This window comes from Cervus elaphus, chromosome 31 (assembly GCF_910594005.1).
Source record: "Cervus elaphus chromosome 31, mCerEla1.1, whole genome shotgun sequence".
Lineage (NCBI taxonomy): Eukaryota > Metazoa > Chordata > Mammalia > Artiodactyla > Cervidae > Cervus > Cervus elaphus.
The window spans coordinates 3160990-3187337 of NC_057845.1; the positions used below are offsets into that span (position 1 = coordinate 3160990).

The following is a 26348-nucleotide window of genomic DNA, read 5'->3' on the forward strand; positions in this document are numbered from 1 at the left end:
GGGAGCCTGGGGTCAGGTGCACAAATGGTGCAGGTTCTGGTCAGAGCTCCTGAAACCTCGCTGGCGAGACTTGAAGGTGATTATCTTCTTGCCGTGTCCTCACGTGGCAAAGAGGCAGCAAACTCTAGTCTTTCTTCCTCTTGATAGCTTTGTTTTGAGGGGGGCGGTGGGTGCTGTACCACATATATTATCACCCGGCTTATTTAACTTATATGCAGAGTACATCATGCAAAATGCAAGGCTGATGAATCCCAAGCTGGAATCAAGATTGCCAGGAGAAATATCAGTAACCTCAGACATGCAGATGACACCACCCATATGGCAGAAAGCAAAGAGGAACTAAAGGGACTCTTGATGAGGGTGGAAGAGGAGAGTGAAAAAGCTGGCTTAAAACTCAACATTCAAAAAACTAAGATCGTGGCATCCAGTCCCATCACTTCATGGCAAATAGATGGGGGAAAAGTGGAAACAGTGGCAGATTTTATTTTCTTGGGCTCCACAATCACTGTGGATGGTGACTGCAGCCACGAAATTAAAAGATGCTTGCTCCTTGGAAGAAAAGTTATGACCAACCTAGACAGAGTATCAACTTCAATACTTTGTCCACCTCATGCAAAGAACTGACTCACTGGAAAAGACCCTGATGCTGGGAGGGACTGGGGGCAGGAGGAGAAGGGGACGACAGAGGATGAGATGGCTGGATGGCATCACCGACTCGATGGACATGAGTTTGAGTAAACTCTGGGAGTTGGTGACGGACAGGGAGGCCTGGCGTGCTGCGATTCATGGGGTCGCAAAGAGTCGGATATGACTGAGCGACTGAACTGAACTGAACTGAACTGAGACAGAGTATTAAAGAGCAGAGACATCACTTTACCAACAGAGGTCCATCTAGTCAAAGCCATGGTTTTTCCAGTAGTCATGTATGGATGTGAGGGTTGGACCATAAAGAAGGTTAAAGTCTTCAACATATGAAATTGGGGCAGGGACAGGGGAGATACAATCCAGTCCATAGCAGAGGGAGCGGTACTTCGTTTGTCTCATTCTCCTGGCTCTTTCATGACATATTTTTACTTTTTCTGCTGGGACTTTTCCCAGATTTTCTGTATCTGCTGGGGGTATTTGCCTACATGGCACGGAACAGGTAAGGGTCTAAGCGTGGAGATGATAGATCACCCAGGAAAGTTTTTCTCTTGGCTCCACTGGAAAAGTCCAGATCTCTCAGGGTCCCTCATGCCTGGCTCAGGTCCTGAGATGCCCACTGCTAGGGATCCTAGTCCTTCCGTGACACCATGGCCCCTTGGTTCTGGGAGTGGCCTGCCTGCAGCCTGGTGGCAGCCTTTCTGTGACCCTTTCTGTTCCAAACAAAACACACCACCCAAACCCACTGTGCTGCTCACTGTGTAGATGTTTCAAAGCAAGGATCCCAACAGAGAAGGCTGTGGGAGGCACTCATTCATGCAGACATGTCCCTGTAGTCCAGAAGGCCATTTTCACTAAGTCATGCACTTGTGACTCATCATTTCTCCACCTTTTCAATTTTCCAGATAGGACATTGTAATCGGGCAAGCGACTTGTACCCTTCCTGTTTCCCCTCTCAGTGGGAAAAAAGATACTCTCTTTCCATATCTAAAATGGAATCGAACACTTATTGTAACATATACATCTCAAGGGAAAACCCATTGCTATTTTGAACCTGCTTCCTCCTATTCTTCAGTTCCTGGTACAGTGGATGTTGCTTATGTCCCCTGACTTCTACTTACTGAACTGGAGGGTTACAATAACTTAGTCACTTATTAGTGTTTGAGAACCCTATGTTTATCTTCAAACTACAAAGACAGTTTTAAGCTACAGGTGGTTTTCCTTTCATGTTCATGTGTGGGCCACCTGTAGACAATATGTGAAAAACTGACTCATTGGAAAAGACCCTGATGCTGGGAAAGATTGAAGGCAGGAGGAGAAGGGACAACAGAGGATGAGATGGTTGGATGGCATCACAGACTCAATGGACATGAGTTTGAGCAAGCCCCGGGAGTTGGTGATGGACAGGGAAGCCTGGCGTGCTGCAGTCCATGGGGTCACAAAGAGTCAGACATGACTGAGAAACTGAACTGAACTGTAGACAATATATTAGCATTACTGGGATTCTTTTCAAATCTTTTAATGCTCAATTATTGTAGTAAGTGCTTTGTAAATGAAAGTGTACTTAGTTTGAAGCAAATAAAATGATTTTCATGTTTAAAGCAAAACCAAACCTAATGGAAAGGAAGAGACAGTGAACAAGTTATTGAGTCAGTATTTTTATGTCATTTCCTCTTAGAGCCAAAATTTAGTAAGTTCTCCGCCTGCTGGCAAATGTTTGGAGCTGGCGGTTGTTATTAGGCCGAGTTTTGGGGGACTTTTGAATGGAAAAAAGTGAGCCTTTGCCTGGTGTGATTTCTAGGCATTTTCTGAGTCACCAAAATATTTGTTGTTATCCGGTTTATTTCTGTAAGTCACTCTCTTCCGATGATCAAAGAGCATGTTGTATCTCTGAGGGATGTCATCTTATTCAAGATGCACTGAAATCTCCAAAGTTTTCCGTGTGTTCAACCGAGCAGTTGAGACTTGGACAGAATCTCCTTGGGCCCATTTGAAATGACATGTTCCAAAGGAACTGTCTGTTAAAAGAAGTCATTGTTTCCTGCTGGACAAGACATTAAATGAATGTGTTTGGCCCGCTGGGGCTGTTCTTAGAACGTTAGAACAAACCTGCTTGAGTTTAGATCCCAGAGTTATTATCCTTCCAGGAACGTTTGTAAATTGTGGGAGACATCGGGGTTGCAGTGGTGACGGGAGTGGGGTGGGGGGAGAGCTGCTGACCTTCAAGGAGGAGTGCCTGAAACAGTCTAGAATGTCAAGAGCAGGACCACATGGGAAAATTCATTTCATCCGAGACATCCTGTTTCATGGGCATATACCTTAGTCAGACTTGTCAAATTGTACATTTCAAAGATGGGAAGTTTACTGTATGTCAATAAAGTTGTTTATTGTTGTTGTTCAGTTGGGTCTGACTCTTTGCCACCCCACAGACTGCAGCATGCCAGGCTTCCCTGTCCTTCACTATCTCCTGAGGTTGCTCAAATTCCTGTCCATTGAGTGAGCGATGCCATCCAACCCTCTCATCCTCTGTCACCCTCTTCTCCTCCTGCCCTCAATCTTTCCCAGTATCAGGGTCTTTTCCAATGAGTCAGCTCTTCACATTAGGTGGCCCAAGTGTTGGAGCTTCAGCTTCAGCATAAGTCCTTCCAATGAATATTCAGGCTGATTTCCTTTAGGATGGACTGGTTTGACCTTGCTGTCCAAGGGACTCTCAAGAGTTTTCTCCAGCACAGTTCAATTCTTTGGCATGCGTTCTTCGACCCTCAGCCTTCTTCCTGGGCCAACTCTCACATCCATACATGACTACTAGAAAAACCATAGCTTTGTACTAAAAAAAAAAAAAAAAAGTCCTGAGTATAAACGTCCTGAGAAACGCTGAGACAAGCCATAGGCTCACTTGACTCTTAGGACATAAAGGATCTTCCCACTCGACACCCGCCCCCGACCCCCCATCCTTCACAGGGGGCAGACTGAGTGACCTCATCTCTTTTCTCAGTGTTCTTTCACCCATGTCCTACATTGCAGCAGCTTTCATCAGAAACCACAAGGAGCCCGAGATATACTTCCTCATTTGCAAAATGACCTTCTTAGTCAGCACTCAGATCGGTTCTCACTTGGGACCCACACTCACATACGTCACTAGCTCAACCTTTTGTTGGAAAATACGAAGCCACAGTTCAGATTGTCCTCCGGCTGGGTTTCGGAAGGGTGGGTGACACGTGCTGACCAGGCCTGCGCTGCCCACTGTGCAATGCTGTGGTCTCCCCACCCGAGAGCAGGAGGCAAACTTGAGGAGACAGTGAAACCAAGTCAGGGTGTAGGGGAAGGGTGCTGGTCTTGTGACTCTGCTTAGGTCTTGCCTCCTGATTTAGTTTGTGCTCCGCTGAGAAGTCAGCGGAGGCTACTGAACCAGATTGCAGGCACCCCTGGTTGCAGGTGCAGGGCAGGGGAAAGGTGGTCCCAGCCGCTCTCACACCACTGACAGGGGACCGGAGGAGAAGCTTCATCCACATATTGGATGCCTGCATCTCATCTCACTGCCCACTGGCCTTCTGGAATGCACCTTGGTGCTCACATGGCAAGCCTTACGAGGCTTCCCTGCTCCCACCCAGTGGTACCCTGGGCTTCCCTTCTGCGTGTATCACTGGTACTGCTGTTGGCTAAGACATAAAGGATAGTTCTCAAGGAGTGCATGCTAAGTTGCCTCAGTCGTGTCTGACCCTTTGTGACCCCATGGACTGTAGCCCGCCTGGCTCCTCTGTCCATGGGATTCTCCAGGCAAGAATACTGGAGTGCGTTGCCATGCCCTCCTCCAGGGGATCTTCCCAACCCAGGGATCTAGTTGGCATCCCTTACGTCTCCTGCATTGGCAGGCAGGTTCTGTACCACTAGAGTCCCCTGGGAAGCCCCCCAGTTCTAAGTGAAAGTGAAAGTGTTAGTCACTCAGTCATGTCCAACTCTCTGTGACCCCATGGCCTATAACCCACCAGACTCCTCTGTCCATGAGATTCTCCAAGCAAGAAAACTGGAGTGGATTGCCCTTCCCTTCTCCAGGGGATCTTCCTGACCCAGGGACTGAACTCAGGTCTCCCACCATTGCAGGCAGATTCTTTACCATCTGAGCCAGCAGGGAAGCTCTGATGGAAGGTGGGTGTTTCCAGAGAGCAGGGCAGTGTCTCCTTCATTTGCTCTCTTTCAGGGTAGTGTGGCTCCTCCTCAGAAGATGCTCAGCAAAAAAAGCTTGATGAATGACTGAGGAAAGGAACCCCAAATCAGATTTTTCTCCACTCATTTACAAGTTTTAAAAAATGCCAGGTATATTTTTCTTTTCTTTTCTAAATTCCTCTTTTCAGTTCAATATTTTGGAGTTTACAGAGAACACGATCATGAATTCATTCAGTCACTCAGTCCACAGAGAATCTCTGAGCCTCTCCCGGGGACCGGGACCTGGGCTGGATGTGGCAGGCAGCAGGAAGGTCACTTTCCAGTCCTAAACTCCAGACTAGTTACCCCTGTCAACGTGTGCTAGGAAGGAAAACGAGTGCTTAACAGAGGACTCGGCCATGTCCGAGGGGCAGCATCTCTGAGGAGTGGTGCTTCTGTTGTTTTTTAAGTGGCGCAGACGTGGGAGGTGGCCCAGCAGAGAGCTGCCTGGATAAAGGTTCTGAAACGTGAAGACCCGGCCGGGGCAGCATCCATGACCAGGACAGCGGCTGGAGCTGGCCTGTGTCACGGGTGGGACTCGCACCAAGGGATAGCTGGGTTTTTCTCCTGAAGGTGAAAGGAGGCTGTAGGAGGGCTCACAAGGAGAGGACAGGTGGGTTCTTAACACCTGGCTTGGGAACATCTCAAAGAAGAGTGAGCCATGGTGCGTTCTCTGAGGCTCACCTTCCAGCATCCTTCCCCGGATGCTGCCTCCTCCCCATGCTCCAGGTCCCATCTGTGGAGCAGCCTGCAGCGAACCGGGCGGAGCTTCCAGCCATCCCTTCAGATAAACAGGCTGCCCTTTTTATTATTCAGTCACTCAGTTGCGACTGACTCTTTGCGACCCCCATGGACTACAACATGCCTGGCTCCCCCGCCCTTCGCTATCTCCCGGAGTTACTTAAATTCATGTCCGTTGAATAGTGATGCTACCTAACCATCCCATCCTCTGCTACCTCCTCCTTCTCCTCCTCCTCCTTTTGCCTTCCATCCTTCCCAGCATCAGGATCTTTTCCAATGAGTTGGCTCTTCGCATCAGGTGGGCAAAGTATTGGAGCTTCAGCTTCAGCATCAGTCCTTCTACCAGTGAATATTCAGAGTCAATTTCCTTTAGGATGGACTGGTTTGATCTATGGCATGGCCAAATGAAATAAATAGGTTAGAGAAAGATAAACCATGCGAACACTAATCAAAAGAAGACAAATCAGAAAAGCTGGGAGAAGTGAGAAGGGTGCAGAAGGATGAACTGGAGGAAGATGGGACCGGAGACAGAGCCGGGACAGCTGCCCCCACCTCGGTGCCCCTGTGCCAGGCCCTGTCCTGAGCCCTGGGGTGCGGCTTTAACAGCTCACAGCCACCCTAGGAGGCAGGCCCTGCTTTTATAGTTTCTGAAACTCGGGTCAACCTGGCCCTGCTCGCAGCCTCTCGGAAGATGGCGTGTGGTCCTGCCTTCCCTGGCCCCACTTCCCTTAGGACCTTCCTTCTGCGGCTGTTTTATGGGTAATAGCTCCAACTGCCCTGAACACTTAGGTTGAAGGGGGAAAGGGAAGTTTGCACTGCCCCCCTTGTCTGGTATTTGTAGAATGTCTAATGATCTGTCTGATATTCCACCTGAAAAGGGCAAGTCTGGAACACTGTGTGTGTTTATGTGTGTGTGTGTGTGTGTGTGTGTGTGTGATTTTTAAAATTTTTTCAAATGCAGCAGAGGAGCAGAAAGACCATTGGGATATATGCTAGGACAGCTGCAGATGATGCTTACTGCATCTAAAGTTGGCTAATCTCTGCTGGGTGGGCCCCTTGTGGACACCAGAGGTGCTCAAACTTGCGCATGCATTCCAGTCACCTGGAGGGCTTGTTAAAACCCAGAGCTTCTGATTCAGTAAATATATTCTCTGCTGTGTAATGAAATACCACAAGTGGAATGGCTTAACTCAATACCCACTTATTAGCTGGCAGGTCTGCAGTCAGAAGTCGAGGTGTATAGTCAAGAGTTGGGGTGTGGTGTGGCTAGTTTCTCTGCTCCAGGTCATGCAAGGCTAGCATCAAGTCATGGGTGGAGCTGCCTTCCTTTCTGAGGTCTGGGGAGGAATCTGCTTCTGCAAACACTCAGATCCCCATTTCCTTCCAAGGCCACCCTCGCCCCTTGAGGCAACTTACATCCTGACCCCTTCCTCCGTCAAGACAGTGACAAAGGATCTCTCTCACATGTCAAGTCTCTGACTTCAGAAATAGCCTGGTCCTTCCAAGGGCTCAGCCTGGCTAATCTCCCTTTCACAAACTGTTCTGTGTGACACTGGAGAGGGAAATGGCAACCCACTCCAGTCTTCTTGCCTGGAGAATCCCATGGACAGAGGAGCCTGGAGGGCTACAATCCATGGGGTCGCAAAGAGTCATAAGCCAATCATGGGTAAAACCCATCGTGGCTATGGTCCTGGAGACAATGTTATGCCTGGCGTGTCCACCGGGGAAGGGGGACAGTGGGCCATTTTAGAATTCTGTCTGGTACAGTAGGTGGGGCAAAACTGTGCACTTCTAACACATTCCCAGGCAAAGAGATGCTGCTGCTTTGAAAGTACATTGTGAGAACTACTTACTTAGGCTAATTGTACCACCTTTGACTTTTGTTGTTGTTGTTCAGTTGCTAAGTTGTGTCTGACTCTTTGTGACCCCATGGGCTGTAGCACACCAGGCTCCTCTGTCCTTCACTGTCTCCCAGAGTTTTCTCAAACTCATGTCCATTGAGTTGGTGATGCCATCCAACAATCTTATCCTCTGCCACCTCCTCTCTCCTTTGGCCTTCAATCTTTCCCAGCATCAGGGTCTTTCCCAATGTGTGTGTTCTTTGCATCAGGTGGCCAAAGTATTGGAGCTTCAGCTTCAGCAGCAGTCCTTCCAATGACTATTCAGGGTTGATTTCCTTTAGGACTGACTGGTTTGATCTCTTTGCTGTCCAAGGGATTCTCAAGAGTCTTCTCCAGGACCATAATTCGAGAGCATCAGTTCTTCGGCGCTCAGTCTTCTTTATGGTCCAACTCTCACATCTATACATAACTACTGGAAAAACCATCGCTTTGACTGTACGGACCTTTGTTGGCAAAGTGATGTCTCTGCTTTTTAATATGCTGTCTAGGTTTGTCATAGCTTTTCTTCCAAAGAGCAAGTGTCTTTTAATTTCATGGAAGCAGTCACCTTTGACTTAGATTGTGCCTAAGTTACAGAACAGATAACTCAGTTTTACGTCTAGAGGTAATATTCAAAATTTATAGCAACTAGGACCTTGTGGGCGCTGACCAGTCAGAAAGGATATCCACCAGTCAGGGCAGATGCTGTTGGTGTATAACCACTGTGGTCCTCCTGGGTGGCACTTGCTGATGGAAGAATCCCCGCAAACGAGGGCTGGAGTCTGTGCTTATACCAGAGCTGGGACTTTGGCTACTCCACAAGCTAAGATTAAAGAGGAAATGTCCCAACAATGCTAAGTCAGGAGAAGAGGAATAAAGAGACGTCTTACTGGTTCCAAAATTGATTCATCTTCAGTTGATTCACCTTCTTTTCATTCTGTCTACTCCATGTTCTATAACCTCCCTCAAGGTTAAAATCTGGATTAATTTCCTATTTCTGCTGTAACAAACTACCACAGATTTAGTGCCTGCAACCACACAGGTTTATTATCTTACAGTGCTGGAGGTCAGAATGCCAAAATCACTCAGTGGGCTAAAATCAGGAATTGGTTTCCCTGACTTTTTTCAAGTTCTGGAGGCAAGAGCATTGGTTCACAGGCTCACATCACTTCAACCTGCTTCCATCATCATATCCGGGTCCAACTCTGACCTTCCTGCCTCCTTCTTACTGTCCCTGGACAATCTCAAGGTCATCTCCCATGTCAAGGTCCTCAGTCTAATCACACCTGCAAGGTCTCCTCTGCTCTGTAAGGTCATGTGTTCAGAGTCCCAGGGATTAGGACGTGGATGTCTTTGAGAGGCCGGTCTTCAGCCCGCCTCACTGTGCAAGGCCCATAGTTACGTGGATCACAACAGCAGATACTTTCCTAGATCTTCCTCTGTGCCAAACCCTTTTTAGACATTAGGTCACGACTGTCACAACCACTGTATGAGGCAGGTTCTGTTGTTAAGATCCTCCTTTTACAGACAAAGAAACTGAAGCACATGGGAGTGAAGAACCTTGTCCAAGGTCACACAGCTGAGAAATGTCAATGCCAGGGCTCCAACCCAGACAGCCTGGCTCCAGGGTCCATGCTCTTTCCCACTCTGTTACATCCTTCCCATCCGTGGCCAGGTCAAAAGCAGCCACTTTATGTAAATGACGGAAAACCAGGGTCACCTTCCCAACCTCAGCCCCTAATCTACCCATCCATCCTCCGCCTCTCCCTCTGCCTGTGAAGGAGCCTACTCTTAGTGGGAAAGCAGTCCATCGGTTCGGTCTTTCCTTCCCTACCGTCCAAGTCTAATCAGTTACAGAGACCTGGCCACTTCCACCCATCTCTGAAACATTCTTCCAGTTCCTATCTCTGGGAAACAAACCGCCCCGCACTCAGCGGCTTAAAACAGCAGCAGTTGTTTATTTTGCTCAGGAATCTGCAACTCGCGCCGAGATGACTCTTCTCTCCTCCACGTGGCGTCTGCTGGGTTTGCCTGGCTGGATGCCGGGGAAGCCACTCCAGAGGTCCCACTCACACGGTTGGCAAGTTGTGCCAGCTCTTGTTTGGTAGCTCAGCCAGGGCTTTGGGCCAGGGACCTCAGTTCCTCTCCACGGGCTGCCTGGGCTTCCCAACAGCATGGTGACTGGTTTCCGGGAGAACAAGACGCAAGTGCATGGCCTTTTATGCTCTGGCCTCAGAAGTCACGTGATGCCACTTCCACCCTATAGCGTCTGTGGTTGTTGTTCAGTCACTAAGTCGTGTCCGACTCTTAGCGGACTGCAGCCCGCCAGGCTCCTCTGTCCATGGGATTCTCCAAGGCAGGAACACTGGAGTGGATTTCCATTCCCTTCTCCAGGGGATCTTCTTGACCCAGGGATCGAACCCAGATCTCCTGCTTCGCAGGCAGATTCTTTACCATCTGAGTCACTAGGGAAGCCCCATAGTGTCTGTTGAGAGTCTCACAAAGGCTCACCCATGTTCAAGGCCAGAAGACACATAACTGTCCTCTTGGTGGGGGAATGACAAGGTTCTATAAGAGCATGTGGGAGGGGAGGTTTGTGGCAGCTCTCTTCAGAAAATTCCATCTGCCAAAAATGTCTTTATAACAGCTCTCTGCATCCTTCCCACACTGGTGGGTACCGTATTCAAAAACCCCAGATTGGGTCTGTGAACTAAAAGAAGATCTTGTCTAATAAGTTCACTTATAAAATATTAAAAATGTAGCCATATGTACTGCATGGTGGTTTTTTTTGTATTTTAGAATCAAACTAACAAAAGTAGGATTTCCCAAGAAATCCAGAACATCAGATTAACAAATACCAACACTTAACCAATACCATGCCAAAATACAGGCACTCAAAGAAGTTTCTTCAAAATCACACTGTGTATGTCTTTAATAAAAAGCAACTCCTTTTTTGAGTATGCATGATTGTGGATGAAGAAAATGTTAACTTTCCGAATTTTGATGCTTTCAAACTGTGGTGCTGGAGAAGACTTGAGAGTCCCTTGGACAGCAAGGAGAGCAAACCAATCAATCCTAAAGGAAATCAACCCTGAATATTCACAGGAGGGACTGATGCTGAAGCTGAAGCTCAAATACTTTGGCCACCTGATGCAAAGAGCTGACTCATTGGAAAAGACCCTGATGCTGGGAAAGATTGAGGGCTGGAGGAGAAGGGGACAACAGAGGATGAGATGGTTGGATGGCATCACTGACTCAGTGGACATGAGTTTGAGCAAACTCTGGGAGATAGTGAAGGACAGGGAAGCCTGGCGTGCTGTAGTCCATGGGGTCGCAGAGATTTGGACACAACTGAGCGACTGAACAACAACAATACCTTATATTCAGGTAGTAATGAGAAAATACAGGGCTATATCCTTTTCCTTCTCATTTAAAAATCTAACCCTATTTTTAAGGCCTTAACCCACAGGACTTTCCATAGCTGGACTCATTGGCTACTGAGACAGGATCATCACTGATCCCTACCCTCCACCTCCAATATCCTAAGCTTTTACTGCCTGCAACACAGATGGCTCATGTGTATTATCTCATCACTAGAGTTGCAGTCTCATCTCACAGGCTATGATGTTAAGCCCCTGTAAATGGCAGGAACTGTGTCTTAGGCTTCTGAACTCCCTTACAGAATACTGTGTGTGTATGCCTGTGTGTTGGTCGCTTAGTCGTGTCCGGCTCTTTGAGATCCCATGGACTGTAGCCCACTAGGCTCCTCTGTCTATGGAATTCTCCAGGTAAGAATATTGGAGTGGGTCGCCATTTCCTTCTCCAGTGCATGAAAGTGAAAAGTGAAAGTGAAGTCGCTCAGTTGTGTCCAACTCTTAGCGACCCCATGGACCGCAGCCTACCAGGCTCCTCCGTCCATGGGATTTTCCAGGCAAGAGTACTGGAGTGGGGTGCCATTGCCTTCTCCATAGTTTAGTGGAGGAAACCAATTAAAATGTGATAAAGGGAATTCCCTGGCAATCCAGTGGTTAGGACTCGGAGCTCTCACTGCCAAGGGCCTGGAGTTTGATCCCTGGTGAGGGAAATAAAATCCCAGAAGCTGTGAGATGTGGTCAAGAATATGTGATAAATACTAAACACTAGAGGTTCCCAGTGTTATGAGACTATGTAGTAGGTGTGATTTAACCCAGCCGTGGAATCTGAGAAGGCTCAGAGCAGATCCTTGATAAATGGTGGTTGAATGAGCAACAAACGAGGAGTTTTCTTCAGACATGGAAATCTGTTCTTAACTCCGAACAGCCCACACAAGATGCTGCTCAGCGTAGATGCTTGAAAAATAATGTCTTATCTGCAGGTAGGGAAATACCCAGCCCTGGGAGAACCCACCTGTCCAAGGAATTTTCCCCTGTAACTGACCTGCTGCCTGGAATTTCCCTCTTAGTAATGCATTCACTTGTGACTGAGACTTTGATCTTCAGAAGTTGATGATTAAATGCAAATTCTCTGGCAGGTCTTATACATTAAACAGCTGTCACTGTGAACAGTCACGGGGAAAGGTTTATTAGGTAATTCCAATCAAAGCTATGGTTTTTCCAGTAGTCATGTATGGATGTGAGAGTTGGACTATAAAGAAAGCTGAGCACCAAAGAATTGATGCTTTTGAACTTTGGAGGTGGTGTTGGGGGAGACTCTTGAGGGTCCCTTGGACTGCAAGGAGATCCAACCAGTCCATCCTAAAGGAAATAAGTCCTGAATATTCATTGGAAGGACTGATGTTGAAGCTGAAACTCCAATACTTTGGCCACCTGATGTGAAGAACTGACTCATTGGAAAATACCCTGCTGCCGGGAAAGATTGAAGGTGGGAAGAGAAGGGGACGACAGAGGATGAGATGGTTGGATGGCATCACCGACTCAATGGACATGAGTCTGAGTAAACTCCAGAGGCCTGGCATGCTGCAGTCCATGGGTTCACAAAGAGTCGGACATAACTGAGCAACTGAACTGAATTGAGTCTTGTTAGAAGGGAGATGCAGAAGGCAGGATTGTCTCAGGAAGAAAGGAAAAGATTGGATGTGATTCTGGAACAAAAGGACAGAGAAAAAAAAACAAAAACACAGCTGAGGAAGCAGTAGGTGTGGGGACTTGGCAGGGACCTGAAAGAGCTCCATAGTTTTACTCTGAGAAGGCATCGCCCTGGGGGACATTTGAACAACCTGGATGGGAGATCTTTGCCCCAAAATCAGATATTCTGTGCTGACCATACTGTGGAGCCTGCAGAACGTGTGAGGTCTGCTCAGCCCAGCGACTCACACCGTGGAGCCAAACAGAATCACAGGCCCCTGTCCTGGCCAGTGCATGACCTTGATTCCAGGGAGACAGGCTCAGTCCACACACTTTGGACATTTCACCAGCTAAAGAGGGCTGGCGGGAGACCTTATCAAAGGTAAACAAAATAAACATTTTCTGGTGAAATCTGTTTGTTAAAGATATTTAGATTAGAAATGGGATTCTTCCTACAGTTGAAATTTCCAAATATTAGTGAGTTAAAAACAAAAGATTTGGGAATAATGAATGAAAGGTCATGATACCAGTGCATGTGTGCGTGCTCAGTCCCTCAGTGGTGTCCAGCTTTTTGTGATGCTGTGGACTCTAGCCCTCCAGGATCTTCTGTCCGTGGGATTTTCCAGGAAATGGGTTGCCATATCCTCCTCCAGGGGATCTTCCTGACCCAGGGATTGAACCCACATCTCCTGCATCTCCTGCATTGGCAGGTGGGTTCTTTACCACGGAGCCCCAGTCCTAGGAAGCCCCAGGACACCAGACTGCTATGCAAAAAAAAAAAAAAAAAGAGTAGATTTCCTCTCTAACCTTCTGCCTTACTTAGTGTATCTGTTAACCATGGTCCTTGACCCAATATTGACATAGAACACAGACTGGGGGAAGGGAAAAGCCTTTTTTTGTCACAAAAATAATAAATGTGCATTGTAGAAATTCTAGTAAGTCCAAAGAAGCAAAAAAAGAAAGCTCAGCAATCTTTCTTTTCATCAAGATGAAGTCACAACAGTAAACACTGCTTTGAAACCTGGGGTTTTTTTTTTCCCCTCTAAATAGCAAGTTGTGAACATCTTTTTTATGTTGTTAAATAGTTTTCATCTCCTTCCTGTGAGGTGCTGAGTGGCTCTGTGGTGTACTAATGCAGCATATTTATTAGCTGGTTTCTGATCAGATGATTAGTTTGTCCTAGTGTGTTATTTGCATAAAGAACGGTGCAGGGAATGTATTTGCATCGAAATCTTTTCCCACAGCCCTGAGGATTTCCTTAGGACAAACTCCTGGGAGGGATTCAGGGTTTTGGTTGACCTGGTTTATACTCAAAGTTTAAACTGTTGGGTTTACTATGTTCACTTGGGGCTTCCCAAGAGGCTCTAGGGGTAAAGAACCTGCCTGCTAATGCAGCAGACATAAGAGATGAGGGTTCAATCTCCAGGTCCAGAAGATGCCCTAGAGGAGAGCAGGGCAGCCCACTCCAGTATTCTTGCCTGAAAAATCTCACAGACAGAGGAACCTGGAGGGCTACCGTCCGTAGGGTTGCAAAGCACTGGACATGACTGAAACGACTTAGTACGTACAGTTCACTACCATATTCCTATAGAAGTTCTTTGCCTGGGGAGATGAGCTAATTATTTGGAGTGGACTCAGTAGTATTTTCATGGTGTCCAGTTTAAGTCAGTCATATTTATGAGAAATTTCAGGTGATTAACTTACGTGAAGTGTGAAAGGCGCTCAGTCATGTCCAACTCTTTGCGACCCTGTGGACTGTACAGTCCAGGGAATTCTCCAGGCCAGAATACTGGAGTGGGTAGCCTTTCCCTTCTCCAGGGGATCTTCCCAACCCAGGGATCGAACCGGAATCTTCTGCATTGCAGGCGGATTCTTTACCAACTGAGCCACAGGGGAAGCCTGGTTTGTTGGTGGGTTGAGGGACACAGTTACACACTCAGATCCCTTCAGGAATGCTGGATTTGTCCCCCAGCTGCCCTTGTCAGTTGCCCCCTTTTGGGGCTGAGTTCAGCTGAGAGCCACCTCCCTAAGTCCCCTCCTTCTCAAGGTACCTCCTATCCCAGAGCTGACCAGTGCAGGGGTATCATGGCCCAGCCCTTCTGCTCCAGTGAGGATCGTCCCGTCTCCAGAACTCCCCACAGGTCTGCAGGGCTTCCATTGGGACCACCTGATGGCTGCACCTGCCCTCTGCCCAGCCTCTTCTTCTCCCCTCCCCTCCCACCCCTCCCATCTCCTTCCTCGCCCTGGGCGTTGATCACCAAAGTGAAAGTGAAAGTCACTCAGTCGTCTCTGACTCCCCGTGGACTATACCTACAGTCCATGGAATTCTCCAGGCCAGAATACTGGAGTGGGTTGCCTCTCCCTTCTCCAGGGGATCTTCCCGACCTAGGGATCGAACCAGGGTCTCCGGATTCTTTCCCAGCTGAGCTATCATACTCCCTACCAAACCTCCTGCACAATAACCTGTGTCTCAGAGTCTAGGAGCAGCCAGTGACTGTTGGGTTTTTGGTTGGTTGGTGGCAGGGGGTTGGTTACAGGAGCAGAAGTAGGGGCTCAGCCAACCCTGGCCACGGATTGCTGAGTGTGCCATGGAATTTCACCCCCGCAAGGGGAGCGCTAGCACCACCACAGCCTCTGGGGCAGCTCACACTCATGGGTGAAGTCAGGTTCTCTCTTCTGAGAGTTCTTTTCACATAAGAAGACGGATCAAACTGTATCCGTGAATCTCACAAGACCACTTTAAAACGCTGTCTTCTCAAAAGGATCTTTTGAAAGCTATCTTTAAAAGCCTCACCCTGAGAACACCCGGATCTCAATCTACCTTTAGATCATCCTTCCAACTCATGTTGCCGAATATCGGTGGTAACCAAAACCTTCTGTCTCCATTCATCTATGAGCCAGTTCTGTAGAAATCCATCAGCGCTGATTCTCAGCCGAGCCGTGCACCTCCCTGATATGGCCCAATCCTGTCTTCCCTAACGATTGCTAAAGAAACCAACTGTGGTTTGTAAGCGTTTGCACGGAATCTAGGCCATCTCCATACTAGCGTCCCAACCATTCACTTGCATAAGAGTATAATTTCAGGAGTGAAGAGAGCATATTGCAAATGCCCAGGGAGTCACCCGTAGAAATGCGATGTGTCAGAGAAAAATAAAGAATTGCTGTGTAAGGAGGAAGGGACATGCTCTCTCTGTGTATTATTTGGAGTAATTATTTGACACAGAACATTTTGAGCCCGGAGATATGGATGGGTAAGCTGCTTTGTGTGTGTCCCTACCTCTCAGTGTCTGGCTCAAAGCAGGTGACTAATCTATTTTGATGACTTACTAAATTAAGCCAGAGGCCAAAAACTGAGATGCCTCTGGGGTCTGGAGCGATGGAGCCGTTGGTATTTGAAGAGCAGGGGCTTAGCCACGGGTTCGGCCATTGCCACATGAGCGTCTGGGCTCTGAATTGCCACATCTTCCTTTTTTAAAAAACAAAAATTTCATTATTATTTTTTTAATACCAAAAACATTTGGTATTGGGGTATAGCCAATTGACAATGTTGTGATCGTTTCAGGAGAACAGTGAAGGGAATCAGACGTACGTATACATCTATCCAGCTTCCTTTATTTTTAATCTTCCCCCCCCCAAAAAGAAATTATATTTCTCTGTGAAAACTCCCAATTTTAATATTGGCAACTAATAGTTTTATTTGGGGGAGGGGCGCTGCCAGTTCACAACCAGCAAACTAACCTGATGCAGAAAAAGCAGCTCGCTCTTTTCAGACGCTCTGGTGTAAAGAGGGATGTGCAAATTTCGTCACTTGACAGAAACACCCCAGTCTTCCTAATGAACAAGATTGGCGTGATTGTCCTTGTTTTTTCATGGTGACTGTCAATAACCAAGATGTGATGTTTTGTTTGTCCTGTGTTTATTGTTGTGAAGTCTGTTTTGAATCTGTGATACCCACACAGAGGTGACAGGATAGACTTCCGTAGGCGACTTATCATCAGATTTTAAAGTAATCCTCGATGATGAAAATGTGAAGTGTGAAAAGACAGCATGCTCTGTGGTCCCCTGGGTAACTTCCCAACAAAGATGTGGAAATGGGGCCTGTGGGTGGTAATGGAAAGAGTAGGTAAGAACACATAATGCTTTTCTCTTCTCCCGCACTTGGCAAAACACGATTTCTAAGCTGAGGTTCTGAGATTTAAAACCAGATGTGGACACAAGCTCTGCAAAGCCAAGTTATTGAAAACTGAGTTTTCTCTCTGTTGTTAAAGACTGACAGATTTCCGTCTGACCTCATTCCTTCCCTCTTTGACTCTGGTTCGCCAGTCACTCACCCGGTACTGGTGGGGTGCCCGTGGGCCCACAGCGCCGTGCCAGGCTCCCTGGGAGAACTCACCGGAACCAGAGCAGGGTCCGGGCCGGCCTCGAGGCAGCGTCCTCACCAGCCAGAGCTTGCGTTGTGTCAGTTCTTCCAAGATGAGTGTGGAACATAGACTGAGACAAACAAGGCTTTTCCACCAGCATTCACACAACGGTGTCAAACTCATCGTTTGAATGTGAAGGGATTTTCTGGGTGGGAATGAAGTAGTCTAGGGTTGTGAAAGCTGTTTGGAGCTGGAATGGGGAAAAAAACAAAACCAAAAACAGGTCCTGGGGACTGATGAAGGCTTCCGAGGTGGCTCAGTGGTGAAGAATCCACCAGCCAATCCGGGAGATGCAGGTTCGATCCCTGGGTCAGGGAGATCCATTCCCTGGAGGAGGAAATAGCAACCCACTCCAATACTCTTGCTGGGAAAACCCCTGGACAGTGGAGCCTGGCAGTCTGCATTCCAGGGGGGTCACAGAAGAGTTGGACACGACTCGGCGGCTGAGCACGCACGCACGGTGACTGATGGACACAAAAGCAGCCTGTCGCCAGCCCACCCCGCACAACTGTTCTATCCAGGTTTCTGTCACCACGGCGTTGTGCCCTGGCTTGGGAACAGCCTCAAAGCAGAAGTGAAAATCAATCATTAAAGCAAGGTGTGTCTGGAAAGGAACAGACTAAAGAGAGCAAATAAGGAATAATTAATTAGTGTGGCTTGGGCCCCAGTCATCTCCAGATAAATGTTACCTCCCTTAATCCGCAGCTGCTAGTCTCCAAGTCATCAAGTGTAGTTTAGATTTGCCTATGGCTATTTCTCCATCTCAAGAATTGCAAACACTGAGTTTCCAAGAAGTGACAGAGGGGTGGTTAACCTTCACGTCTTAATGCTAAGGAAAGATTGAGGTAATAAGGAAAAAAGTTAATGGGATTTCAAGTGCACATGGAATTTAACAAGCAAAATGAAATCTTGGATGAACTGTGACCTGTCTTTTAAGGTATCGGTTTGAACACGCTTCTCCTCTCTACTTTTCCCCGTCGGTTATTTTATTTTACTTTATGTCTTTCCTTTCTTTCTGTTTTTGGGGAAGGGGTGACTGCATGCTTTTCTTTATTTCCACATAAGCTTTAACAGAGCATGGTTGCCGTTCGGCTAAAACACACCTCTAGCATTTTCACCACTGCAGCCATCATTTTTGGCTAAAAAGAATAGGAAGTTCTATGATATCCCAGAAATATATTTGTACACTATCTTATACTAATCTATGAAGAGCATCAAATGACATTTCAGGCTTTTCCAGTTTTTTCCCAAAGTATCAAAAATGACCAAAGCTGAAATTTAGTTTTAACACATCACTGACTGGGGGGTTTTGGCAGAAAGTAACACCTGTGGTGTGAATACACCTCCAGTCAATAATGTGCTATTGCTTCTTCCATGTTGTCGTACAGATTCAGAAGATTGATGGTTATGAAACATGAAGATGATTTTCATTAAAGAGGGTTTTCTTGCCCCAGATTTAGAATTCATAGGCGTCAGCTCTGTAGGGGGAGGCGAGCACACCCTCTTGTCTAAGGGTTTCTGGTTCTGTGTGTGTCCTCAGTCACTTGGTCGTGTCTGACTCTTTGTGACCTCGTGGACTGTAGCACTCAGGGCTCCTCTGTCCATGGGATTTCCCCAGCAAGACCACTGGAGTGGACTGCCATTTCCTTCTCCAGGGGATCTTCCTGACTCGAGAATCAAACCCATGTTCCCATGTCTCCAGCATTGCAGGCAGATTCTTTACCCAGTGAGCCATAGGGTAAGTTCTCTTGCCTAAGGGGTTCTGGTTAGAACCTTCCAAGTCCATCACAAAAAAAGGCTATCAGTATCAGCTCTGTCTTACATTTTCTTTCATGCAAAGGCCCCTCGCTGTGGCCGAGCAGATCTTACCAGTCACAAAGCAATTCCATGAACAGTAAATTTCTGAGCTGCATCTGGCTCCGCCCCCCTCCCCTGTCCATCCACACCCCCCCCCCCGCCCCCCGCCATTACCCCTCAGAGATAACAAAAATGGAAATATGAAAGAATAGTTTCCATTCTCTTTTTCACACGTGATCATCATGAAAAAAGCAGGTTGGGAATTTAACCACACTACCTTGGAGACAATAGGTCTCCAAACATTTTTGATCATGAACCTCATAGATAAAAAATATTTTTTTTTATAAAAATTTTTGAGCTCAACTGCCAGTAAAAACATTTAATTTGTAAATTCTAGACAAATTCTATTCTATACTGTACGCCTTAAAACACACCCTAAAAAACAGCATTTTAGAAAAGACAAGTGAACACCTATTAAATTGTTCTCGTTCTGCCCAAATGACCAAGGGTTGGTGTAGACCCCTAAGGAGAGTCACACGCCTCTGGGAGTGTCTATGGGGGGGCCTCAGTCTCGAGCTGGTGGCGAGCTGGTGGTGCAGCCCCTAGCCCGGACGTCCGAGAGCTGCTAAGCTGCAAGGAGGGAAGAAGTGCACCCCGGAGTGTGATCAGCACCCGCTGAGCAAACGTGTGCCTTTACCACCTCCTGCAGTGAAAAGGAATGGCATGGTCTTTGTTTAAACCAAAGACACAGGACACCCTCCAGTTAGGAACACAGATGGCCATGGCTTTTTGATGGCTGGTGGATGCTGGCTCTTTACCTCTCTCAGATGGACCTTCCCTGGTGAAGTAACTAGGGTGTCAGGCAGACTGCATGGGGTGCCTGTTGTGGATATTAAAAGAGGGAGAGAACACGAGGCCTGGAGGGGCGCCTCCCAGAGAAGGGGTGTTCAGTGACGGGCTCTGAAGGATAAATAGGAGTTGGCCGGCAGAGAAGAGACTAGGGAGGAGCTCACTGAGGGACCCGAGGAAAGCAGGCAAAGCTGAGGTCCGCAGTCAGAGAAGGCCGCTTACCTTAGGGGCACCTTTGCCCCTAGCCTACGTTTTCTGAACCCAGACACTGGAGTGGTTTTGTGGCATGGAAGACCCTTCATGCCCCTCCTCTGCTCAAATCCTTCTGATATCAGCATGCAAGCCAGAGACCTGCCAGTGGCTAAAAGTCTCACTCGGCCTGGCTCCCAACCACTTTGTCCACATTCCTCCTCTGCGGCCCACCCTGAGGCTCCTGCAAAGTCTGGAATGTGCCCGGGGACGTTGTGCCCTGTTCCCTCAGCCTGGAACGCTGTTTCATGCATCCACTGCTTCACTCCCCTCCTTCCTTCAAGTCTTGATGTGCCCACCTCTCATCTTCTCAGGGGTGCCTTGGGGAGTCTGTCTGCTTTCCCTTTCTTCCTTCCTTCCTTCCCTCCTCCCCCCTTCTTTCACACTCTTTCTCTCACTTTCTTTCTCCGTTTCCCATCTTTAATTATTCCTCTTACCACTTACCACTATCGAAACATACTGTGTATTTTACCCCTTTAGCTCATTTCTTTCTCTCTTTTTTCATCTAGAATATAAGCTTCATGAGGGCAGAGAGTTTTGTCTGTCTTCACCTTTGAACCCCCAGTACCTGGAACTGTGCTTGGATAAAAAATTAAGTAGATGGATGGATGAACGGATGAATACCAAGTGAAAATCTAATCTTTAACCTACAGAGCAACAGAAAGTCACTGGAATCTCTATAGTTTTAGTAGGAGAGGAATGTGATCAAGCTCAGCTTCGGGAAATATTTTGTTGTGGGAGTTACATGCTATCTGGGAGCAATAAGAAATTGGCCACAACAAGGCCAATTAGAAAGCTACCGTGGTTGCAGAGGGCTGCCTGAAGTGGGGTGCAGGAGGGCCAGATTGGCGGGGGGGGGGGGGTGTCCAGAAAACCTAGAGACATCTCCATTGACCAGCAGGGCACCTAGGAGAGGAAGCCATGCAAGATGCCTGAGAGACTTAGAGAACGTAGATGGGTGAACATTCAGGGACAAGGCTGCAGTGCAGGAGGGGGTCCATGGAACAAGCCAGGGACCTGGCGGTCAGAGGATCAGGGCGAGCCCTGACTCTCCCCAAGACAGTGACCCCCTCTGAACCTCAGCATCGTTATGGATGAGACAGGAACTAGAAGCTCAACACATCAACCGCTGACAGTGTTTCGGGTCCAGTCCTGGGCTCTCTGCCTGTGTCTCGTGGTTCAGTCTTCATGGCCACTCGGAATTTGACATGAACCTGGGCTTCCCTTGTAGCTCAGATGGTAAAGAGTCTGCCTGCAGTACAGGAGACCCAGGTTCGATCCCTGGGTTGGGAAGATCCCCTGGAGAAGGAAATGGCAACCCACTCCAGTATCCTTGCCTGGAAAATCTCATGGACAGAGGAGCCTGGTGGGCTGCAGTCCATGGGGTCGCAAAGAGTCGGGCACGACTAACACTTACTTGGTTGACAAGGTGAGCACAAGAACGTCCCTTCGGTGAATAACACCTCTTAGACTGGGGAGTGATCAAGGTGAGTCAGTGGCCGCTGTGTTTTTCTTTTGCGCAATAACAGGTTGGGGGAACAATGCTTCACATTATAGTGGGAAGGACTGTAAATATTAAATAACAGTAAAGCTAGTCCATTATCTCAGAAGCTAAAGGTGCCACTAAAATGTGAGTTTCCCTGCAGTTCAAGATAAACACTCTGATATCTTTGATCTCCATTGGGTGTGTCATTTTCCCTCCTAGGAGATCTTTGGCAAATGTCTTCATCCTCTGCTCTGCTCTGCGAAACACAGTCAGAACTCTCTTTCTGTCTCTGGTCATCCCATGGAAGGCTTCGCAGGTGGCACATTCTTGGCGTGGTTGTGAACCCCTTGGGGTATGTAATGGGTGTGATGAGGTCATTTTCACTCAGCTTTAGGCGTGCTGTAATGGGAATGATGAATTTCAACATAAACCTCATTTTTTCCTCGCTGAAAATAGAAACTTCTTAATGAAAATATGTTCTGACTGCTTGGAGCCAGAAATGCAGGTTGAAGAGCTTTATTTCAAATTTTGAATGGTATCAATGGAAGAAATGCAAACCATCTAAAGCATTCAAAGGACAAAAGCATTCCATTGTGCTTCTCTAACTTCTGGTTGCAGTTTTACTATTTTAAGTGCAATTTTTAGCATGCTTTTCGAGAGTTTTAATGAGACGTTTCGGTGGGCACTGTTTTCTTCAAATCACTTACATCCAACTTGAAAACAAGAATTAAGAAGGTAGTTGAGTTTCTGACCACAAGCGACATACAAATACCATGTGTATTAGTCGCTCATGTCCAACGCTTTGCAACCCCATGGACTGTAGCCTCTGTCCATGGAATTGTCTGGGCAAGAATACTGGAGGGAGTTGCCATTCCCTTCTCCAGGGGGTCTTCCCGACCCAAGGATCAAACCCAGGTCTCCTGCATTGCAGGCAGATTCTTTATCATCTGAACCAACAGGGAGCTCATACAAATACCATAGGATGTTTAGAAATGCAAGTTCATGTATAATAGACATACAGTCCAAGATGGACATTCCTAACAAGAACTTTCAGGTGAGCAAATGAAGTGCCAGCTGGGGCTTTGGGACATCACGAAGGGCCGTGCTCTGTCCCTCTCATTCCATGGGACACTTGTGCTGTTGGACCCTAGGTGCCCTCTCCTGGGCCAGGGCTCAGGGACACTTTGTGACCCAGTGATTCTTGCCAGCATCCAGTCTAGCCTCCCTACAATCAGCACCACTTTGAGCCCCTTTCCTCTAGAAATGGAAGCACTCAAGTTCCCTAAATATGATTCAGATGGAAGTGAAAGTGTTAGTCGTTCCGTCATGTCCAACTCTTTGCGACCTCATGGACTACATGTATCCTGCCATGCTCCTCTGTCCATGGGATTCTCCAGGCAAAAATACTGGAATGAGTAGCCATTCCTTTCTCCAGGGGATCTACCCCACCCAGGGATCAAACCTGGGTCTCCGCATTGCAGGCAGATTCTTTCTTTACTGTCTGAAATTCAGATGGAGCTCACCATCAATTCAAACGCAGGTATAGAATGGCATGTGTTGGGAGGCTTTAGGGACAGCCTGATGAAAAATCTATCATTTATCACTGATTTCTTTGAGCAAAGACAGTTGAACCATCTTCAAATACCTCATGATAACTTTTTTTTTCCCATCCATATAATGAAACCATGGACTTCCCCCACTATGAGCCCCTATAGCTCAGAGGGTAAGGAATTTTTCCCTGTGATGCAGGAGACACTGGAGATGTGGGTTCAGTCCCAGGGTGGGAAAGATCCCTTGGAGGAGGGCACGGCAACCCACTCCAGTATTCTTGCCTGAAAAATCCCATCGACAAAGGAGCCTGGCAGGGCTACAGTTCAAAAGGTTGCAAAGAGTCAGACACCCCTGAGCACACATGCTGTGAAGCCACAATTTTAAACGAGTGTGTTCAGCGCTGTTGTCTCAGATGAACAGAAACGTTCCAGGTTTGCCCACACAATTGAGCTGGAACTTCATGTCATGAGTTTTAATAGGAGGGGGAGGCGAGTGAGGAGGAGATGGAGAAATGAACCTCTTCTTCCTCCTCTGATCCCCCTTTAGCTCTTGTTCACTGAAGCGGACTCCAGGAGAGAGAGGAGAGGAGGGACAGGCGTGCTGGGGGAGTAGAGGGCACCTCTGTGTCTTCTACCTCCTTGTCCCTTTTCCCCATTGCCTCCCTCCACCAACGCCTCCCATACCCATGCTGCCACCAAAGCCTGCATGTGCCCCCAGGGTCCCCTGCAGCCTCTGCGCTGAAAATGCAGCCAGTCCAAGTGCACAGTCCCTGGAACCAAGCACCCGCCAACGTGACCCTGTCCTCTTGGTGTTTGATGCACCCATAAAGAACTTGCCTGCTAATGCAGGAGACACAAGAGATACAGGTTCAATCCCTGGGTCAGGAAGAGCCCCTGGAGGAAGAAATGGCAACCCATTCCAATATTCTTGCCTGGAAAATCCCATGGACAGAGGAGCCTGGTGGGCTACAGTCCATGGGGTGGCAAAGAGCTGGACACAACTGAGCAGACACACACACACACGTACACTATTTTACAGCATTCAAAACTTTTCTAGGTCTTTTGCATTTAAATCTCCTGGGTTGAGAGTTACAGGTGATTTGGCAAAGCAAACACCATAACTGGTCTCTTACATAACCCTACAGCTGGCAGCAGGGAACCACGCATGGAGATTAAGCAACCCTCACTCATCCAGGAAGACTTTGCATTTCCTTTTATGGAGGGATAAATAATCTGGTTTGCTCTTTCCCATTGCATATATTCTTTTCATTATTGGCTGACTTTAATGAATCTTTGAAGTTAATTTTTTCATGTGAACAGCAGGATTCCACTTAACTTTTGGAAGCTTAAGAGGTGTCCATGTGTGCCTCTAGACTAGAGAATGTTTTTCATAAATAACGTGACCGCGTTTAAGTGATAATGAAATTGGAGAGAGTGGGAAGAACCTAGCACTCAGACCGCCATAGGGACCTAAATTGACAAAGTACTTGGAAGTTCAAAGAGTTGCAGCATTTTAAGGGGATTAAGGGCTTCCCTGGTAGCTCAGCAGTAAAGGATTGGCCTGTCAATGCAGGAGACTCCGGTTTGATCCCTGGGTTGGGAAGATTCCCCTGGAGAAACAAATGGCAACCCACTCCAGTATTCTTCCCTGGGAAATCCCACAGACAGAGGAGCCTGGTGGGCTACAGTCCATGAGGTTGCAAAGAGTTGGACACAACTTAGTGACTAAGTGATAATAACATTTAAGAGAGATAAGCAACAAGGACCTGCTGTATAGCACAAGATATAGTCAATATCCTGTAATAACTGATATGAGAAAAGAATCTGAAGAAGAACAGATACACATACATGTATAACTGAATCACTTTGCTATACACCTGAAGCTTACCCAACAGTGTATATCAACTGTACTTCAATTAAAAAAATAATAGTAAAATGAAAATTTGGGGGAAAAAAGGAGTTGCAGCCTTTTCAAAGAACTGGTATCCTGCTATTCCGGTATGCTTCTTCTAGACCTACAAAAAATCTTCTAGACCTCTTACCTGCAAAAAGGCCAACTGAACTAGCTTTTCAACTGTACTATCCATTCTTTCTATTTCTTCATCCTTTCCTATTTAAAACAAAACCGAAAACACTCAGTCTCTGAGTCTCCAAACAGACAGCCTCTTAATGCTTTCTTTCTCAGCTTCAGAGGTTCAGATTACTCTAAAATGTTTTCGTATCTTTTTTCCGAATTCAGTAGGTGTTAGAAAATGATCAAAGAGCTGCCTATTCCTGGTTCTCCAATTATAATTATAAAGTTTTCCAACGAAAATCCTAGGATCGCTTCCCACATTCTCACTATGAAATACAAGTGGGAATTAGGACATTCAACCAATAAAGTTTCATCAGAAAAAAAAAAAGAAAAGGGGATAGGGCACATTTCGAAACAAATTCTACTTTTTTTCTTTAAAAAACAGAGGTCATTGACCAAGACAGATTTCCAAATGTCTTCTCTAATATCCCGGTGTATGAAACTTTGATTTAAGTGTTGAGGAAATTACAGGGATCAAACCATTCCCCAAGACTTCAGTTTCCAGGTATCTCCAAGCCTTGAAAATTCCCCACAGGCTAATTACTGTTTACTGCTGTAGCCCTTCCTGCTTCTGTCTGTAACATTTTCCATCCTGAGAAGGGTCGTCCCATTCAGCAGCGGAGCCTGGTGACTGAGTGGCTGAATGGAATTACTACCAGTGGAAACTATGCTGCAATAGGGAGAGATAAAACAGCTGCGAAGCAGACCTCGGCCGTTTTTTCCATCCTCCCCAAGCAAAGTTAATTAGCATAGGGAAAATGACTAAGGTGTTGACGTCACTTCTTTCCAGTAGAAACTTACACTCTGTCCCTGTCCGCCTGCGAGTCAAGCACGGCTTGACTCAGGAATTTGGTGTCCAAACAGGATGCCCTGGAAGCAGGGCTTTTTTTTCCCCCGGGGGGCGGGGGCAGCCGGACCTCGTTGCTTTATAAGTGCCAGCTCGAGGAAGAACCGAACAGCTTCTGGTAAAGGAACTCCGTCCACCTGGGGCTTGACCGCGGGAGTCGCTGTAGCGTTCACTGTAAGAAAGCAAGATGCACTTTAGAAATTTTAACTACAGTTTTAGCTCCTTGATTGCCTGTGTGGCAAACAGTGAGATCTTCAGCGAAAGTGAAACCAGGGTAAGGCTTCTGATATAATGTGATTTTTTTTTTTTTGAGAGTTTTCAAAGCATGATGTTAATTGGTACTATTAGCTGAGATAGTTGATGGGGATGTGTGGTTCTCTTTGTGGGTTTTGGGGATTTTTGAAATGCATCCAGAATGCTTTGAGCCTTCAGAATCAAAAGGTGTTGCCTGAGGATTTAGCTCTGAAGGAATTTTTTAAAGCCCAGTATTTAAAAATGTCTGTGTCCCTTGGCCAGTTAGTAAGGCAGGGTTCAGCATGGTGGTTT

General features: G+C 47.1%; 1 protein-coding gene across 2 annotated transcripts in view; it reads left to right on the forward strand.

Annotated features, from left to right (window-relative positions):
• Nucleotides 1-26348, forward strand: part of RCAN1 (regulator of calcineurin 1) — a 115658-nt gene that overhangs the window by 78851 nt on the left and 10459 nt on the right. The window contains exon 1 of one of the 2 annotated variants that reach the window (XM_043892717.1): nt 25769-26076. The exons of the other annotated variant lie outside the window; for it this stretch is intronic. Coding sequence (XP_043748652.1) covers nt 25990-26076 — 87 coding nt within the window. The 5' untranslated portion in view covers nt 25769-25989. Of the gene's footprint in view, nt 1-25768; nt 26077-26348 lie in introns of those variants that run through there. 2 annotated transcript variants of the gene reach the window in all.